The sequence below is a fragment of the Panthera onca genome, chromosome D1 (assembly GCF_046562875.1).
Source record: "Panthera onca isolate mPanOnc1 chromosome D1, mPanOnc1 haplotype 2, whole genome shotgun sequence".
In the NCBI taxonomy this organism is placed as follows: Eukaryota; Metazoa; Chordata; class Mammalia; order Carnivora; family Felidae; genus Panthera; species Panthera onca.
Window position 1 is genome coordinate 46,404,075 of NC_138348.1, and position 17,516 is coordinate 46,421,590.

At 47.1% G+C, this 17,516-nt stretch overlaps 1 protein-coding gene across 1 annotated transcript in view; it reads right to left on the reverse strand.

Annotated features, from left to right (window-relative positions):
- The window catches only part of PARVA (parvin alpha), a 172,056-nt gene extending 160,318 nt beyond the window's left edge, over positions 1-11,738 (reverse strand). The window contains exon 1 of the mRNA XM_078433226.2: positions 11,382-11,738. Coding sequence (XP_078289352.1) covers positions 11,382-11,517 — 136 coding nt within the window. The 5' untranslated portion in view covers positions 11,518-11,738. The remainder of the gene's footprint in view (positions 1-11,381) is intronic.
- Between the last annotated feature and the right edge of the window lie 5,778 nt (positions 11,739-17,516).

Consider the following 17,516-nt stretch of genomic DNA (forward strand, 5'->3'; position numbering starts at 1 on the left):
CATGAAGAGCATCATTCATGGTTCCTCATTGCCCGGCTGGGATTTTCCCAGCACAGAAGAGGGGAGGGGCCTCTGGATTTTAAAAGAGATAAGGAAATGAGTAAAGGGAACACAGCATGATTCAAGGATGAAATAAATGCCCTGACACACCACTCCCTGTGAGGGAGTCGGACTCCGTTAAGCGACTCCCCAGAAACACTCCCTGGGGTGCTGGGTGTGATAATTCCATGCTCCATCTGGCTCAGATCCACTCTTAGCAGAGGAGATGAGACACCTGACTGCTGACTCCTGATGCAGGTTGAGGAAACTGAGCCCTGGAGGCATCAGCCCAGCCCACTCAGTCAAGATCCCTCGGAAACTCAGAAGGCTCCTGAATCCTATCCCTTCTCTTCTGTCAGCCTGGGGTGGGGAGGGGTTTCTTCTTCCCGCTTCAAGACCCTGCTTGCAAACACCATGTCTCCTAAGGGGTCCTCAACGCTGGCAACCCAAATTTGTCCACCATAGCACTCCCCACCGTCTTGTCATGACCTCCTGTTTGTGGTTATTGAGTGTGGGGCAAGTCCAAGAATTCCGAAGTCGGGAGGTGGGGAGGAAGAGACCAAGACAAGGAGGGACTTGTTGATCAAACCTTCACTGGCTCTCACATGAACGGGGGAGAACTCAGCAGGGCAGGGGATGGCTGTGACTCCCAGGGGAACTTTAAGGAAAACCATTCCAAAGGCACCGTGGGCCCTGTTAGAAGAGCAGGCAACTTGGGTTGATATACCAGGCCACGTACGGATGGAAGGATGGGCCCAAGAGAATGTTCTGAAATAAAGACCTGCCTGTACTACAGCTTACTGTGAACATGTTACTGGCCAGGAGGGAAATTGCACTCCCCTGACCCATAACCCTATCCCACACCCCACAACTTAGGTGCCCTGGTCCTGCTAGCTGGTCCTTCTAGTTGTTGTAGCTAGAAGTTAAGCAAACAAAAACTTCTGGCCTGACAATGTTGGTTTTACTTTCCAACAGCCTACTGGACCACCCAGACCCCAAAGCAGAAATTTCTCTTAGGTCATCAATGATAAACTATCAGTGTTACACAAGCCAACTGGCACCCTTTGACCCTATAACTGTACTTCTGGGGCTCTATCCAACGAAAATTGTTCTTAATTTTTAAAAAAGCTTTAGGCAGCATTATTTCTAGGGGGAAAAAAAAAAGAGCGGGAGAGGACCGAAAGAAATGGGTGAGCAAGAGAACATTCACTCAATGAATATTATGCACCTATAAAAATATGTCTAGTAATATTTGTAACACAAATTATATTTATATAATAATAAACCAAAAATACAGTTATAGGATTTTTATCTGTATAATATACATGGCATACTTATGATTATAAAAAGTTATCATGAAGAAAAAGGACAGAAGTAAACCAAAATTACAATAGTGATTGCCTTTGAGAGGTGGAATTTGCACGGCTGTTTTCTATCTTCCCATAAATCCCAAAAGCATGGGTTAATTTTATAATGGGAAAAAAAACCACTTTTGTTAAAAAATTAGATGCTAAGCAATTTGGTTCATTCTTTGTTCACCTGAGAATGCGTGCAATAGTAAAGAATATTTCTGTTTTGGGGCACCTGGATGGTTCAGTCGATTAAGCCTCCGAATTCAGCTCAGGTCATGAAGTGACGCTTTGTGAATTTGAGCCCTGCATCAGGCTCTGTGCTGACAGTGCAGAGCCTGGAACCTGCTTCAGATTCTGTCTCCCTCTCTGTCTGCCCCTCCCCCACTCATGTTCTGTCTCTCTCTCTCTCTCAAAAATGAATAAATGTCAAAAAAAATTAAAAAGAAAAGAATATTTCTGTTTCAACTAAGTTGACGGCTTCTTCCATCCACGGCCCACCTTCTCCCTAAAGGCCTGTGTGAAAGAAACACCAGGACACTAGCCACAAAGATGGTTTTTCTCAGGCTTTAGGAGGCTGGCGTGTTCACGGTGACAGAATGATCACTTAGCACGTACTAGTAGAACCAGATTTTCAGTGAGTCCTACAGCGATCCGCACTCCATGCAAATGCGCGTCCCGGGCCACAGCAAGGACACAGCATCTACAATTAACAGATTGTGCAGCGAGCCAGTCTGCCCTTTTAGTAGGTTCTATCTGTTGGCGGGTGGGAGTAGGGAGTCTTGTAGTGATTGAGCTCTCTCATTAAGCAGCATGGACAGTGGCCCTGCTCTGGCTGTTTTGCAGATTTCCCTGGCTGGGCACCTGGTGAGTAAAGGAAGCTGAGAAGCTCAGGAAGGGATGAGCAGGGCAGGGGAACGAACAGGCAGACTTCGGACTTTGGGGAATTACAGGAATTCAGAATCTCTCTTGCAGAGTTTGGGTCTTTGGTCTCCCCCAAACCTTGCCAAGAGGCTATTTCACTCAGTCCTCCATCATTCACGCACTGTCCTGCATACCCGCAACACCATTTCCACAGGGCAAGCTTTTCTGGATGAAAACGAAGAACTCCGGCCTCTACACTCGGACTGGTCACCGCCCTTGGCCAGCGGGCCTCCTTGCAGGCTCCCAGCCTCCACTGCATCATCACTACCCCTAGATCCTAGGACCCAAACCTCTGGTCCCAGGGGGGGCCTTGTATGTTTGTCAAAGAACAGGGATAAATGATAAAGTCCTTCCACAAAGGGTAAAGAGATTCCTGGTAGGAGGAGGTAGTTTTATAACGTGTGCGCACACACACACCCACACACACGCCCAGCATTTGAGGCCTGGATGGAATCAGAGGACCAGAATTGTCATCCAAGGTTCGGCAGAGTTTGAAGTAACCTGGGGACACCCTCAGTAGGAATCAGATGCCCACTGATGATTCGGGCGGTTAGTTAGCCATTTTGCAGAGAACCTGTTTAGTACCTGGTGCCAGGCAAGGCACGTGGGGTGCAAATGTGAGCAGACCAGACATGACTCCTGCCCTCCCAGAGCCCACAGGGAAAAGAAGAGAAGGGATGAGGTCAGGGCCTAAGCTAGATGATGAGGCCTCCTTGTCCTGAGGGCTCTAGTCCTCAGACAAAACCGTCATACGGATTTTCTTAACTGATTTCAGGCCGCAGAACATACTGAAAACTTAACAGAACGCTTATACCTTTTTTTCAAGTATTTTATTTTTTTTCAGCTTTGTTATAATCGGAATTGTTGTAGAGCTTTCCCCAAATGCGTTCTTTTTTCCATGACAGAGAGTAGGATTTTAGATGCTTACAAACGTTTACATAAGGATTTCATCTCTTCTGTACTAATGGCTAAAACATAATTATGAACTGTGCTTGTTAACCAGACAGAGATATTCCATGAGACACGATTCCTAATATGGAGGTGTCCTTGGGCTGGGGCCCACTTATCCTGGTTCCCATCTCCTCCTCCCGACACAGAGGTGCCTTCATTAGTGGAGGAAAGAAAGAGGTCTTTGTGATGATGTCATTCCCAGACCACCCTACACAGACAATAAAACTGAATTTGAGAGAAGCCTGGTGAAATGAGAGCTCAGAAATCATAGAATGCCAGAACTGCACGGGCTCTCGGAGGTTATGTAGCCTAACCTGCCGATGTTAGAAATGGGCCAAGAGGAAGAGGCCTGAGATTACACAACCAGTTAGCAGGGGACTATTTTCACCAAGGTAAATACGGGGAAATTCACTGCACGGAAACTCCAATATCGTTAGGCGTTAAATATTATGCGAGGCAGGAGGGCTACAGGAAAGGGGCTCTTGCCACGTTGGGCGACAGGCTCACCCACAGATGGTCGCAGTGCAATGCGGCCAGTGCTACAACAGAGCCACGGACAAGGTGGGGTGGGACCACAGAGAAGGAAGCACCTCGCTCCCTGGGGGAGCTAAGGAAGGGATCAAGCTGAAGGGGAGCTCTGAATTGGGTTTTAATGACTAAATAGAAGTTTGTTGTATAGAGAAAGGAAAAAGGTCATTCCAGAAATTTGGAACAGCATGTAGAGAGGTTAAAACGTGCAAGAACGTGATGTGTCTGGGGAATAAAGGGTGTGGCTAAAATGGAGGCTTCCTGAAAGGGAATTAAAGGCAAGACCAGAAGGGGAGACCAAGGAGCAATTGAGAAGGTCCTGAACGCCAGGCTAAGAAGTTTGCCGGAGGGGATATTATCCTTGCGCTTAAATAAAACGGTATATTGGCAAAAGGATGAAGGGGGGGTTGAATAAAAAAGTACCAGAGGACTAGCAGGGTGGATGTACAACATGTCAGCTGGAAAATAAAAACAGTAAAATTTTATAAAATGAAACAATCTCAAAGGAGACAAAGAGCACTTGTGAGGCCTGACCCGAGGCGAGGAGGGAAGGTCGAATTGGCAGGTCTCCCTCAGAGACGGTTGTGTATGGAGACACATGGAGCAGGGCTGGGCCCACCTCTGCCCATGGGCTGTAGCTAGCCTGCATCTATTTCTGTTCAGCCCAACTGCTAAGAACGGCTTTCACATTTTTAAATGACTGAAAACAAACAAGAATATTTTGCAACACATGAAAATTACATGAAATTCAAATTTCAGGGTCCATAAGTCAGTTTTATTGGAACATGGCCACATGTGTTCATTCACCTATTATCTACCGTAACAAGGGCAGAGCTGAGGACAGGTGGGGGGCCAGCAAAGTCTTGAATAGCTGTTTGCCCTTTTTTTAAAAAAATTTTAAATGTCTATTTCTTTCTTAGAGAGATCATGAGCAGGGGAGGGGCAGAGAGAGCAAGAGACACAGAATCTGAAGCAGGCTGCAGGCTCTGAGCTGTCAGCGCAGAGCCCGACGCAGGGCTCGAACTCACAGACCGTGAGATCATGACCTGAGCCAAAGTCGGTCGCTCAACTGACTGAGCCACCCAGGCGCCCCACTAATTGCCCTTTAAGAAAAGGTTGCTGACTTCTGAAATATAGGATGACCATGGCCTTAAGCAACTGGTGGGATGGTGGGAGAGGAAAAAGCAGATTGAGGCAAGTGGGCAGTGTAGTAATTCCCTCGAGGGCAGTGCTGAATTGGAGGAACCTGTGGCATACCCAAGAGACAGTGGAAAGATGTGCCTGGACTACAGGTGAAAGATCTGGATTTAAATGTGGATTTGGGCATCATCAATGGGCAGATGGTCATTGAAGCCATGGAAGTGAGATAATCCATGGGAGAGAAAAACATAAACACACCCCAAAACAGAGAGCAAAGCCGGCGAAGTCAGAAACCCAGGAAATGCTACTGAGGGAATACACAGACGAGAAAAGTCCAGGAAGGAATCTGAGAAAGACAAGGCAGACACACAGGGAGCAATTTCAGAGTGAATGAGGGCAAGGGAGAAGATGTTTTAAGGAAAAGAGAGCTAAAAAGAAATGTCAAGAGCCCAAGTGCAATCAGGACAGAAGAGGAGACTGTGGGTCCTGGAGCCGTCAGCCAGGGAAGCTGAACAGTGAGAACAGGTGGAGACCCGACGGCCTCCAGGACTCCACGCATAACTGCCTTCCTTCGTCCCACTAGCCACTCCCACTCAGTCTCTCTCCACAGGTCCTCAGTGTTCAAAAGCCTCGGGGCTCAGGCCCTGGACCTCTTCTACTCTCTAGCCCAGACACCTCCCCCTGAACTGGGCTCTCAGAACTAACATGGCCGCTGCGACGTCCAGCGGGCACCTCTACTGACCAGGCCCCACGTGCTTTCTCCCCAAACCAGCTCTTCTGGTGGACTTGTCCAGCTCAGTTAAAATCAGTCTTGTCTCTCCAGTTGTTCAAACCCAAGTCCCTGGAGTGCTCTCAATTATCTGCTTGTCTTCCCTCCAACCTTGCAGGAAACCCTACCCACCACGTCTTCAAACTACATCCAGGGTTCGGTGTCTACCCCTCCACTCCGGGCGCCACCACCACCCTCCCGGGTCATCAGAGCAGCCTCCTAGCTCGTGTCCCTGCTTTGACCCCCTCAGTCACTTAGCACCAATGATCCCGCTGAAACAGAAGTGCAGTCATCTTATTCTCTATGCAACACCACCCCCCCCATACCTTCCTATCTCATTCTGAGTAAAGGCCCCAGTCATACAATCGCCTCCAGGGTCCTGCACAACCTTCCCCCACCCTCAGTCTAATCCCTGAGACCTCACTATCTTCCACAACAGTGCTTGCTCTCTCCTCCAGTCACAGTGACCTCCGTATTGGTTCTCAACACATCACATCCACTCCTGCCTCAGAGCCTTTGAATTCGCCGTTCCCTCTGCCTGCACTGCTCTGTTCCGAGATACACATATGACTCTCTCCCTCACCTCCCGCAAGTCTTTATTAGAATACTCTGTTCGGGGCGACCGGGTGGCTCAGTCGGTTGAACGTCCAACTCTATTTCGGCTCAGGTCATGATCCTAGGGTCATGGGACTGAGATCCCCATCGGGCTTTGTGCTGAGTGTGGAGCCTGCTTAGGATATTCTCTCTCTCTCTCTCTCTCTCTCTCTCTCTCCCTCCCTCCCTCCCTCCCTTTGCCCTTCTCCCCAGTTTGTGCTCTCTCTCCCACTTCTGAAATTAAAAAAAAAAAACAACCCTTCTCAGGGAGGTTTTAGCCATCCTATTTAACACCACCAACCATCATCTCTCATCCCTCAACACCCTATGTTCTGTTTCCTGCTTTATTTTGCTCTAAAGCCCCTATAACTACTCTAATACAATACACATAATTTACCAATTTATCTTGTTTATTATCAGTCTCCAATGCTAGAATGTAAGCTCCATGAAGGCAGGGATTTTTGTCTGTTTTCTCCCCCCACGACACCCCAGCGCCTAGCATGGTGCCTAGCACATGGTATGCACTCAGTAAATGATTACTGAAAGAGTGAGGATAGTGGGTCAGGAAGTGACTAGGAAATAAGAAAGAGAAAGTCAGTACAGGCAAGTCTTCAAGACCTCTGGATGAGTAGCTTAAGAGGAAATCATCATCAGGAGACTTTCTTTAAATGGGAAAGGCTCAAGCGTATTTACAGCATGTTAAGGGGTAGAGTAGCTATGAAAGAGATTGAAGATACAAGGGCAAGGGTATTTAGCTATGCCAAGTCTGGGGGAAGCGGAAATGGATGGTTCTCACAAACAAGGGGACAAGGAATCTCTCTGAAGGGACTGGGGCAGGAAAGGAGCATGAAAGGAGGTGTAGATCTGGGGCAAAGAAGGGAAATTGAACAAGTTCATACCTAGTACACAGTTTTCTATCTCAAGGTCTGAGTTCGAGCTTGAGTGGTGAGGGTTTGAGGCGGCACTTTAGAAAATAAGAATGCATGCTGCTTAGGGGAGAAGAAGAGGACTGCTCAGCAGGGCTGGGGGTCCCCCCCCCCATTCCATAAATCTGTTGCAGACTTTTGGGATTTTCCCCAGTTACACTGGAAGGCCAATGATAACCAAAGGTGTAAGCCCTAGAATTATTATAAAGTTATCAGATTAAAGCCCTTATTGGACACTTTGGGCACTGGACAAAATGCTAAACTCTAAGGGATAATAAAAAAAAAATGGGTAAATGATAGGAATAATCATTGCTGCTGACCCAATTCAGGGCACCTTCAACTGGCCAATACAATTCAAGATGATGTCCCTGGAAAGAGCAAGTCTTGAGGACAGATCTGGAGGAAAAAAGGAGCTCTTTGGCAAAGGATCTGAAAGGCTAGTCTAAGGACCTACACCAGAGGGCTGTGTATAGCATAAATGAGGACCAGAACCTCAAAAGAGAAGATCCACAGTGAAAAACAAAGCCAGTTAACTACAACTCATGAAAATGGGCCCAGATATTCTAAAATGCTGAAATGTGACATTTTGGAATCAGGAATAGTGGACGTGCAAGGAAAGATCCCTAATTTCCAAAGGGACCAAAGCAGGATTTTAAGGGCTTCATAGTGTCATGAGCTCCTTGGCCATCTGCAAAACCCATAGAATCTTCTGCAGTCCATAACGAAAAGACTATCTCAAATTAAAGACTATGTCAAATTGAATTATCGATTTTAATAGCTGCCATTCATTACTCACACCATGCTATGCATGCTACATACTATATCTCCATTTTATAGATGAAGAAAAACAGACACTTGGAGAGATAAGGAAGTTGTCCCAAGTCATAGCAATAAATAAGGGGTGGACCAGAAATCAAACCCAAAGGTGTCTGGTCCCAAAAATCATGGTTTTAACCTCTATTTTCTCTTTCTGATGTTATTTTTTTCTTACTGAAGACACAGGAGTGATGACTAGTTTTAATGTATTCTTCTGAGATTTACAGTCATTCTTTGATGTATGCAGTAGGCATTCTTAGGAAAGCAAATTTTCATATGAAATTATTGACTCAGTAATCTAACATGTATTACGTCTTTCCAATCTTTGTGTCCTACAGTGGGACAACAGGTGTCAAGTGAATGAATGGCAGTCCTTGGGCCCAGGAGAATTCAGTGCTCAAGCACTGAGATAATATGTAGATAGATTGATATCAGTGAACTTGAGGAATCATATTGTAGAAAATTGGGAGGGTGGAAATAGAAAGCAGTTTCTGCAAAGCACAGAGCTGAAGGTTTATGCAAGATCTAACCTTACCAGTATCGAAGTGAGGGTTAGCGGGCCCTTAACAGGTACAGCAATGATCACTGAGACCCAGCACACGCACACCAAGAGCAGGTCATTTCAGACCAACCCCACTGCCTTCTTTGAGCTCAAAGAACTACCACCTGTGGTGGCAAGCAGCTGGGGCTGGGTGGGGGAGGGGGGGGGCCCTTAACAAGAAGTGTGTGCTCTTCAACTCACCATTTACATCCCCTGGATTAGTTAATAGTCTGAGTCACAGAACCAGGACTTAACAGTTAAGTATAGCCAAAGACACAAATAAGATCTTGCACCTGGTTTCAAAAACCCAATTGAGTCCATCTGAGATAAGAAAGGGGGTGGTTCAGGAGCAAGAAACGTAACAATGTCTTTGAGTCACGGTGCGCCTAATGGTTCAGTCGGTTGAGCGTCCAACTTCCGCTCAGGTTATGATCTCAAGGTTCATGAGTCTGAGCCCCAGGTTATGATCTCAAGGCTCATGAGTTTGAGCCCCGCATCGGGCTCTGTGCTGACAGCTCGGAGCCTGGAGCCTGCTTCAGATTCTGTGTCTCCCTCTCTCTCTCTGCCCCTCCCCGGCTTACTCTCTCGCTCTCGAAAATAAATAATAAGACACATTAAAAAAAAAAAGTCTTTGAGTAAGCCGATAGGAAACTCAGTGAGAGAGAACAGTGTGATGTAGCTGAGAGAATAAGGAAGAACAGCCTTCGCTGCACTGCTGGAACCTGGCGTCTGTACCATAACAAAGGAGGGGACAGCCCTGTTCTAACCTGGACCAGACTACCACACTACTACATGGACTTCTGGGCAGCTCACTTTGAGAGGGTCTGCTATGATTTTCATTTTCCCCACTCCCCACTATGATCTCTGCACTGCTCTGTGCCCTGAGGAAGCTGACCCCTACACGTTGCATTGTCCAGATTCCTTGCCTGGTGACGTCCCACCGGGTGCAGCCAATCAGGAGCACCAGCAAGGGAGTCAGGGGCAAGAAGAGAGAACGCACAGAGTATCTCTTGTGCCAACGTCAACGTCTCCCTGCTCCGTCTCCACATTCCTGACAGTGGCTGTGTTTCTGTCTAGTGTCAGACGGCACCCTCTTCTGTAGTTCCAGCTCTCTGTGGGTTCCGGCTTGCTCCCCCTGTCCCTTCAGGTCTAGAGGTGGTAACAGCTTCCACCTGTCGGTTGCTAGCTCCCAAGTTCCTTATCGTCCTTTCTGGGTTCCCTTACCCCTTCCCTCACCTGCGAAAGTAGTCCCTTCACTACAGTATTTTCAAAATCCCGATTGAGTTGACCTTCTGTTTCCAGCAGGGCTCCCAAATGAAACTGAAGGGGTAGGAGGCCAGCAGGCCAAAAAAAAAAAAAAAAAAAAAAAATCGTGCCTAGGAGGACCAACTAGAGGAACAGAGGATGTTTGTGCTGGTGAAGGGAAGGCTCCAGAAAACAGGCTAATCCACTTGAAAGAAGTGAAGGGCTACTATCAGACTCATTCTCCTGGCTCCATGAACAGTACTAGATACAGAGAGACCAACTCTGTATTTTTACCATAAACTTTTCTAAAGAGTGGGCAAAGGTGGGGTGAGCACTCTCAGTAGGCCACAGGCTTCAGAAATTCCGAGTTGTTTACTCTTGGCAAGGCAGCCCATACCAGGAACACAGTAGGAAAATCCTAGAAGGGTAGTTTAGGGCTTTCCAAGCCAAGATGTCATGATTTGCTACCGGCTATATACTACTCAGACCGTGGTTTACCAAAATAGCCAAATTGGGGGAAAACCATGTTTGCTCACTCCAATATAGAAAACAGCAGCTTAGTTCTTTAAGTGTGATAATTCTCAGCACTGACGTTCTTTTTTTTTTTTTTACCCTTTCAGACACCTCAGAAACACAGACCTTATTTTACATCTCAGCATCACAGCCCTCAAAAGGATTATTTCCCAAACCGCTAAGCAGTCCATGAAAAACTTTCATCAAGCAACTTCTATCGACACATCTATCACCAGAACTTCTTCAGAACTGTCACCTCATTTGTCAGACCAAAATCCGAGAGGTGAAATCTGCCAATGACACAGAATATTTTACATGCAAATTGTCCTGGGTGGGGGAAGATCACCTCAGTCCACGCTGGTGGGGAAAAAGAAAATGTTTTTTTACAAGAGCCCTCAACTCCTGAGTTCACAGAAGGGTCACAGCGCGTGATGCTAAGTGTGTCTAATCCGAGTTTTCTCCTTGACTGCGAGTTCCTCATTTATTACAGGGCCCGACCGCTAGGAAAGCCAGCTTTTCCACTCATTCATTCCACAAACATATGATGCCGATCACTAAGAGCGCCCTGCTGGTCCCTGGGGGCGGACACAGGCTCCAGGGGCCGATGCTGCTTCTAGAGTTCCGTGGGTCCAGGAACCCAGCTGCTTTGAAAGGCCAACGAGGGCAACGAGCGCGAGCGCGGCGCCCAGGAAAGTTTCCGCAGGAACTTGGGGAACGACGGGCGCGGGCCTGCGGGAGGACGCCGCCTCCGGCTGGGGGCCCGGCCGCCCCCTCGGGCCACGCGGCGCCCGCCCCCGGCCCAGCGCGGGCGTCGCCGGGTCCCGGGGACGCCCTACCCGGGCACCACCGGGCCCTAGACACCCGGAGCGGGACAGCGGCGACGACCAGCGGGGCGCGCTCGGCCCCGGCCCGCATTTCGGGCAGCGCGCTCCCGCGCCGCCGCGCGCCCCCGCCGCGTCGGGCACCCGCGGCGCGCTCCCGCCCGGCCCCGGAGTCCCGGCCCCTCGGCCCGGGCCCTGCAGCGCGCCAGGCCCGGCCGCACTCACCCTCCTTGGCTTTCTTCCTCCGGGCCAGCGTCCCTCCGAGTTTCCCCAAGAAGGAGTCATCTTTCTTCCGGGACGGGGGCGACTTGGGAGTGGGGGACTTGGGGACGGAGGGCGACTTCTGCGGGGACGTAGCCATGGCGGCGGAGCGGGCAGCCGCGCGCGGGCCGGCCGGGACGCGGAGCTGGCGCTGGGCGGGCGCGGCGGGACTGAGGCTGCGGCTTTCCAAACGGAAGCGGAATTATTCCAAGCATTTGAGGCAGCTCACGCTCGCCTTTCCCTTCCCTCTCTCCCTCCCTCGCGCCGCCCTCCGCCCTGGAAGGAGCTGCGCGCTCGGGCCCTTGCCGTTTGGGCCTGTGTCCGCGCCCCTTGGCTGCCCAGAGAAGGGAGGGCGCCCCAAATCTGCCCCTTGCGGGACGGTTGGCCTTGTCTCCGTGTGTGTGTGTGTGTGTGTGTGTCCTTCCAGCCTGGGAGCTCTCGAACCTAGAGGACACATTGCCCCTGGCCTTTGCACCCCTTACAGATCCTGGTACGAATCGGGGGCTCAGTGATTTGTAACGCAAAGCGACCGGCTACTCTGTCCCCCCAGTGTCTTCGCTGGGCTGTTGGGTGAGGAGCTTCCACTCCCCCTGAATTTCTACCTGTACGGTTATTAGGCCCATGTCTTGTGTCCACGAAAGAGTGAGTCAGCTCCGGGAAGAGAGAGTGAACCAAAATGTGTTTAGGTATATCCATGTTGCTGCCCTGATCTATGGCTGTCAACCTCCTCTCGAGACGGAAAAGTTCGAAGTTCATGAGCGCAGCAGGGCTGAGGCTTCTTATTTTTTACCAGACACCCGCATCTAAGCAGCTCAAAGGCTTGTACAAAGGAGGATCCCAAATGTTGGTGGAAACACGAATGGGAAGGTCCGACCATGGGCTCCTGTGAAACAGCCTCCTCCCCCAAACTTTTCCTGCCTTAACTGAATGCAACACGATGGCAACCAGACTCCTTTGGGATAACAGGGGAGTGGCACAAGCCTCAGTGTTTCAAGGACTCTTGCTGGAAATGATGAAAAGACACATTTTATTGTGCTGGCCCACCTGAGGTTTTCATTGGGACTCTCCTGGCTGTCTCTCACAGCCCCCCTCACACAGTCCGTTGGTAACTGTGTTTCTCCAAGTAGCTGCAGCTGGTTGACCCTGGCTGATCACCTGACCCAAAGAGCGCAAATGTTTGGAGAGCAGCCAATCAGATAGTCTCAGTTAAGGATCTGAACTAAGCTAGAGACTGTTGTCAGAAGTTGAGCACTTAGAGATGATCATGAAGACACCATACTGAAAACGTGTCCATTTTTAGCCACATGCTGGCGGATCAGTAGAGAAAAAGCCAAGAGAGCAAAGAAGTGGTTTCAAGAAGTCTAATGTGGCCTAATGAAAACCCATGGGGAGCAGTTACCTGGACCTTGAATCTCTTCCCAGTGCCCACTGTAGTTCCCCAGAGGGCCAGCCCACGCTTCCTCCCTAGGACATGTTCCTAAAGCTTTAAATAACATATCCGCCTTCACATGAGCTAATCAGCAAACTGATAAGCAATCATTCCTGGGAACAGAAATTTAACAAACAAGATGGCCAACAGATTCTCAGCAGAGTATGTGTTCATTTTATCTCTGTGTAAAAGCCAAAATTTTACCTCTTGGAAAACTATACTTTTGCTGATGCCTCGTACCTAACAAAATGCAGAGAAGTCATGACGACTGCTAAAATTTTCACCTGGGAACAAGGAAAGATTACAACACCCTTCCAATGCCAACCACCACCCTGATAAATCTTAAGATGTGGAGAAGACAAAAGTAGATTCAGTTTCACATCATTACTAATTCTTGTTCAGGATATTGGGTGGATAAAAACATCTCCAATCTGATCTCCAGCCCTGGGAACTCTTGTCAGGGAATCATGAGACACACAGGTCAATAGCTATGTGATTGTGGGCAACTTTACTCCCTTATCTGAGTCTCCATTTCTTCATCTACAAAAAGAAATGGTAGAACAGAATTGTGGTTCCCGAAGCTGATTGTGCAACATGATCCTTTGGGGAGTTTGTAATAAACACTGACTAGCCCCATCTCTAGAATTTCTGATTCAGTACATCTGAGGGGAAACCAAGGAATAGGTCTTTTTTTAGAGTTTACTTATTTATTTTGAGAGAAAGAGAGAGTGCAGAAGCATGAGCAGGGGAGGGGCAGAGAGAGAGAGAGAGAGAGAGAGAGAGAGAGAATCCCACGTAGGCTCCATGCTGCAGCACATCCATAAACTGTGGGATCATGACCTGAGCAGAAACCAAGAGTCGGATGCTTGACCAACAGAGCCACCCAGGCACCCTAAGGAATAGGTATTTTAAGTAGGGATTACATCAGGTGACTTGATGGGGCTGATCTGTGCACTGATATTTGGGCACCTAGAACCCCTTCCAGCCCTCACATCCTGCGGTTCTCTTTTCTCACCAAGTGCTGGGCTCAGGTCCTATGGCATGATCAAAATTATACACGGAAACCTCTTAAATTTTGCTCATGCATGCTTTTGAATACACAAGTCTTTCTGGCCTTTTTTTGCATACCAACTTTGAAAGCAGCTTGAGCAAGACTAAAAAGAAGAACAAAGTCTTGATTGTTGAAAGCTGGCTCCCAGAAAATACCAACAAAATAAGCTGTATAGAAGACAAAGATTGAATTTATTGTACACCACAGTAAGGAGAGGCCTGCCGTGGCAGAGTCTTGTAGCATCTTGGACTGGGGAGGACAAAGTGGGGGATATTTATAAGGTTTGGGAATCTAGTTTAAGACAAGTCTTTCAATGAGATGGTGCTTGTTTAATTTTGGCTAAGGATCATACTAGTTTCAGAGTGGTGGATAAAAGGCAAGTCTTCTAAAGAGTCTTGGAGTGGGGCACCTGGGTGGCTCAGTCAGTTAAGCGACCTACTCTTGATTTTGGCTCAGGTCAGTATCTCATAGTTTGTGAAGTCCAGCCCTTCATCAAGCCCCCCGCGTTGGGCTCCAAGCTGATAGTGCAGAGCCTGCTTGGGATTCTCTCTCTCCCTCTCTCTCTGCCCCTCCTTTTCTCTCTCTGTCTCTCCCAAATAATAAATACACTTTAAAAAAAAAAGTCTTGGAGAGTTAATAGTCTTTTCAATGCTATTGAAAAGCTTAAGGGTTTTACATTCAGTTCAGTAAGGTTTTGGGAAGAGTTCTTAAAAAGCACAATAAAGTTATTTGTAACTAGTATCTTTCTATGAAATATATTTTTGGAATAGTTATGTTGATAAAGACAGTGAAATGGTGAAGTCCCATTAATATAAACAGTAACCTGTATGGGTGTGAATGGTTTCCAGGGTCTCAATATTTTGCCGATGTTGTTTTCAAACCTATCTGCCTCTAAGAAAATTATCAATCTCTCTTTTAAGAGCGATTCCCATTAGGAAATTAAGAGTGAATCATCAATCGGTGCCCCTCCTTGTTGGGATGAGCGCTGGGTGTTGTATGTAAGCAATGAACCATGGGAATCCACTCCCAAAACCAAAATCCACTCCCAAAGGTAATACTGTACACACTGCATGTTAGCCAATTTGCCAATAAATTATATTAAAAAATAATCATAAAAAATAAAAAAAGTCAAGACTTTAAAAAATAACTAGCTAAATAAACAAACAAACAAATAAATAAATCAGTGCCCTTCAAAGTGTATTCTGAAAACCAGTACTAATCCACAAACTGCTATTGAGTCCCAATGACATAAATACAGAAATTGAAAGCGTTTAGACATTTTTATAGAATTTTAGCAATGCAATTTTATATCAGTTTAATATAATAATAAAAACTGGAAGCTTGTATTTGAACTACCTTTTCATTGTACTTTTCTGGTGTTTCTTTTTATTGCATTTGCCAAACAAACTGGTCTAGGGTGGATTGGTCCTTCACCACAGATCCTTTGGGAAGCACTGTTCTAAACGGCTCCATTTTTAGAGTTCATATGCTCTCTTTTAATATTTTGCCTCTGTGGTCCTTATGGATATGAATTGATCTAGTTTTCACTCGGAAGATTAAATGAGTTAATGCACAGAAAAGCATCACACACAAGGTCTGGCACTGAAGTAGACTGAATTTAAATCCTGCTTAATCAAGGACACGCATCTCATGCTGTTCTTTGATAGGACACATAGAAGAACCTGTACCAGCTCCCTCCGAAGCAAATCGGTATCTATAATCATGGCCCCACTGAGGAGCTTTCCCTCTCATGCTTCATCACTGGTCTCATCTTACCCGAGGGTTGATGATAAGGACAGCTCATAAATGAAATGTGTGTTGCTGTGAGACTCTGCTGATTCTCTAGGTCAGTCTCTCCTTGAAATCTGGACCTAGACATACTGCCCTAGGAGAGAACAGACCCGTATTCCCGCCCTGGCTCAGTAGCTGGGTGACCCTGGACCAATTGCCACCCTTTCTGTCCTTCCATTTCCAGCGTCAGGAAAGTGAAGGCAGTACCTACTAAAGCCGAACATCCCACATACCTGATGATGATCAGCAATTCTAATCTATTCTATATTCTATATTCTAATTCTAATCTAGATTATACCCAAGAGGAATGAGTACATTTGTGCACTCTGATACATCTTCTAGAAAGTTCATGGCAGTACCCTTCAAATGCCTATTAAGAGTTGAATCCGTAACTGAATTGTGAGAGTCACACAGTGGAATATTACACAACAAGGAGAATGAACAATTTACAAGGAGCAACAGAAATGTAGCTCACAATATTGAGGGGGAAAAATTAGACGCAAGTAGAGAATATACTCTACCAGTCTACTCATAGAAAGTTCAAAAATAGGCAAAACTAATCTCTGATGTTAGAAGTCAGGATAATGATGAGCCTTGAGAGGGGTTGTGACTAGAACCGGGCAGGGTGGGTGGGAAGGCGTGACGGAGGCTACTGGACTGGTAATGTTCTTTTTCATGATCTGGGTACTGTTTACGTGAGTGTGCTCGCTTTGAAAACTCCCGGAGTATACACTTAATAATTTCAACAATTTTCTGTATGTATGTGGTACTTCAACATAAAATGAAGCCATAGGACTGCATCCCCGTTAGGGTCCCTTTTAGCTCCATGGTCTCCTTCTCCAATTCCCTGGGTAACCCACATCACTCACAAATCCATAGGACTCAAACTAGGTCACTTCTGTCTCCAGACCTTTCCTTAGGAGATCATTTTTGTAGCTAAGCATGTTCTACCCTCAGCCCCCCAGGATTGTTCTTGTCCTGGCCCTTACATCTTCCCTCAGCAATTCCAACAGGCAGGGCCGTGTAATTTACAAGGCAGGAGCAGGTAGTGGGGAAGGCTTGGGGTTCTGATCGCCATTCTGCAGGCAAGTATCCATGTCATCTTGTGCAAGTGATTTAACTTCTCTGTGTCTCAGGTTTATTATCTCATTGTAAATTCATAAATGGTATCATTATCTCTATTTTACAGGTGAATAACTTGAAACTCGGAGAGTTTAAATAACTTCCTTCAGATCATATAGCCAATAACTGAGAGACAGATACTATAGCCCTTAGAATCTGTTCTCCCAAATATCTACACACAATTTTCAGCTAAGATATGTTCCCTCAGAATAAAGATTATATATTTAGCTAGGTGCATTCACATGACTAAACTTTACCCAATGGGATGTAACCAAACATGTTGTGTAACACCTTCCAGGAATCTTCCTAACAAAGAGATGGGACAAGAGTATTCAGTTTCTCATATCATCAGACTACATAACAGGCCACACGTCCCGCTGAGAACAACTGGAAAAGTTAAACGAAGTGAAAAATAAATCTTGAGAGTGTTGGAAAGCTAACAAAACTCACAGGGCCACAATCTCAGAAAAAAAGGAACCCCAAGAGGTGAGCCCATCACTTGGGACTGCTTTCCCCCAGGGCACCTGCCAATTTCAGAAGAAGCAGCTGAGAAGCTAGGAGGTTGAGCAGGGCAGGTGCCAAACCTCACGAGGATAAGCAGACAGATGTTCAGGGGCCCCCAAGCCAGGGGCCCCCAGGAACCTCCCCATCCCACCTTGCTAAAAGACTGCCTTCTAGTAAACAAAGAGAAAACAAAGACATTTAA